This window comes from Poromitra crassiceps (assembly GCF_964638095.1).
Source record: "Poromitra crassiceps genome assembly, chromosome: 14".
Classification (NCBI taxonomy): domain Eukaryota; kingdom Metazoa; phylum Chordata; class Actinopteri; order Beryciformes; family Melamphaidae; genus Poromitra; species Poromitra crassiceps.
The window spans coordinates 27,953,358-27,955,713 of record NC_139633.1 but is presented as its reverse complement, the minus strand read 5'-3'; the positions used below and the strand labels follow the sequence as shown (position 1 = coordinate 27,955,713).

Genomic DNA, 2,356 nt, shown 5'->3' with positions numbered 1-2,356 from the left:
GCTCGCTGTGACAAAGTGACCCAGGCAAAAGAAAACATCCCCTCTGTGATGTCGTAAGAAGAAGAAGAAAGGAGCAAAGATAAAAAAAAAATGAAGCAATATCAAGGTCATTTCCCCGCTGGGTGAGAAAACATATTGGGAGGAGAGATTGGAAGAGCCTTGAGGCGAGAAGATGAGGGACCATCACGGATCCATCACGTCAGACAAGAAGTACGTGTGAGAATTTTCTTTTCGCTACGGGGGGGTGTGTGTGTGTGTGTGTGTGTGTGTGTGTGTGTGTGTGTGTGCGTGTGTGTGTGTGTGATCGCTCGCTCAGGATGACACTTTCACGGGCCACTGCCTCTGCGGTGATGAACGTCCAAGTCAGGACCGCCGTCTCCGGATCAGCCCTTCACATTTTCATTCGCATTCTTTCACACTTTTCATCTTCACAGCAGCGGCGACATCGCCCTCACGTCGCCCCTAGGGCGGGTGTGGGCTCGGGTGTCCAGTTCCCAAGTGCACGAGCTGGTGCACCGCAGCACTGTAGGCTGGCTCGGCTTCTGGCGAGCGAAAGGCAGCAGCACTCCTCCTACACACTTTGATGATTGATTTCTGCTGGGACAAGGGGCGGACTTAGTGATTCAATCAAGACGTGAGCAGCAATTTATAGTTGAGCATGAAGGCCTGCGCTGTAAACAGACTAAAGGGTGAGTCTTAACAGCAGCACTGCAGAAGAAGAGTAGGGTTCACCCGTGGTCTTCTTAGCCTCATATTCATACTGAATGAACAAATCATTCCCACTATTCACACCTCAAACAATACCTTCCTCAAACCCAGTCCATGAGGAATGAAGGCACATTTCGAGATGCAAAAGAAATTGAAAAACAGATCGCACAGCAAGGAACTTTTAGTTTCAAAAAGTGTTTTACTACATGATTATTCCAAAGTGGATAAAAAGTATCATAATTATCATCATCATCATCGTTTAAGCCACAATATTACTGTGTATATATCCACATACATAATTGATATTTAAAAGAAAGTACAAAGTTTTACCTTTGGCTTTATATTTGTAGCCTGGTTAAAACCATCCCGATTCATGATCTCACATTACAGTATGTTTCGCTCTACATATCAGTCTGGACTCCAAGCCACAGTCATTTCAGTGGGTGGGAGTACTTGCCTTGACAGACCACCCCTTCAGCCAATCAGCGTAGGATCCAGTCAAATCCAAATCCACTCGGAAGAACGGCGAAAATGTATTTTCCGCCGAGAAACTCAGCTGGTACATGTTCTTGTTTAATTGTTGTTATTGGGTCTATTTCTGCAATAACTGCAGAACCCCAAGTTCACGACTGTTGACCTTACTGCTCGAGCCGCACAGCCATGGCAGGAGCCATTACTATTTTGCCAGCGGCGTCCGTGATTGGCCGGTTATTGTTATACGTTGTCAACTACGAGGCAAGTCCCCGATTGGCCTGTGCACTTACTAATTTCTGAAAACGCCCATCCCTGGCTGGAGGCCAGACGCTCCTGCAGAACGAAACAAACGTGAGTTCACGTGATCGGATGGTTAACCAGACTATTACATCGTTACTTTCACCTATTTTATTCTCTTGCTTCACAAGTAAATCTATGGGTTCACTCTTGACTTCAATTCAAGAAAGTAGGCATTCCCAAGTGTAAGGCGGAGGAGTGGAAGCGCTGTAGAGTCTGTCAATCTCTTCTGTGTATCCGTGACTGGAGAGTCACCGCAGCAAGGGGCGTGTCCGCGAGGGGGGCTCATTCCGATTGGCCACGCAGTGCGCCGCTCAGATCCTGTAGCTCTGTGATTAGCTGCTCCAGTTCGACGACGCTGTCCCTCAGGTCGGCGCGGATCTCCCCGGTGTCCACGTCTGTGTGCATTTGCTGATAGGAGAAGATAAGGAGAAGAAAGCTGAAATGATCATCCTATTGTTAAAGACACAAGACCAATGACACCGTTTCCAGTATTTAGCTTCATTCGCTAACTGTACTTCACACATCCAGTGGTTTCTCAACCACTGCGTGGGCCAGGAGCGCCCTCTAGTGGGCCGCAAAATATGATCAAGCTCAGAAAATAAGTAGGCCTGTTTTGGCCATGTTTGATAAGGTCTGTTGAGCCCAGTTTTTAAGCTAGAGGGGAGCTTCTAGTATTGGCTGACATATGTCAGCTACATAGGGTTTAAGAGCTCCATGGTCCTAAACACCATGGTGTTCTGCATGCAGTGAAAGCGTTATTCTTGGCTTTTTTTCTTCTTATTTATTAATGACGGTTGGTTATTGTAAAAACACAATCAAAGCCAAGCTATTTCTGCCATTGTTTTGCATTGTCTTTGTGCAATAAGGAACAGCT

The 2,356-nt window shown here is 46.6% G+C and overlaps 1 protein-coding gene across 1 annotated transcript in view; it reads right to left on the bottom strand.

Annotated features, from left to right (window-relative positions):
- Window positions 1–937: 937 nt before the first annotated feature.
- The window catches only part of ttc27 (tetratricopeptide repeat domain 27), a 161,702-nt gene continuing 160,283 nt past the window's right edge, over window positions 938–2,356 (bottom strand). Inside the window, exon 20 of the mRNA XM_083650706.1 lies at window positions 938–1,890. Within this exon, the coding sequence (XP_083506832.1) occupies window positions 1,765–1,890 (126 nt within the window). The 3' untranslated portion in view covers window positions 938–1,764. The remainder of the gene's footprint in view (window positions 1,891–2,356) is intronic.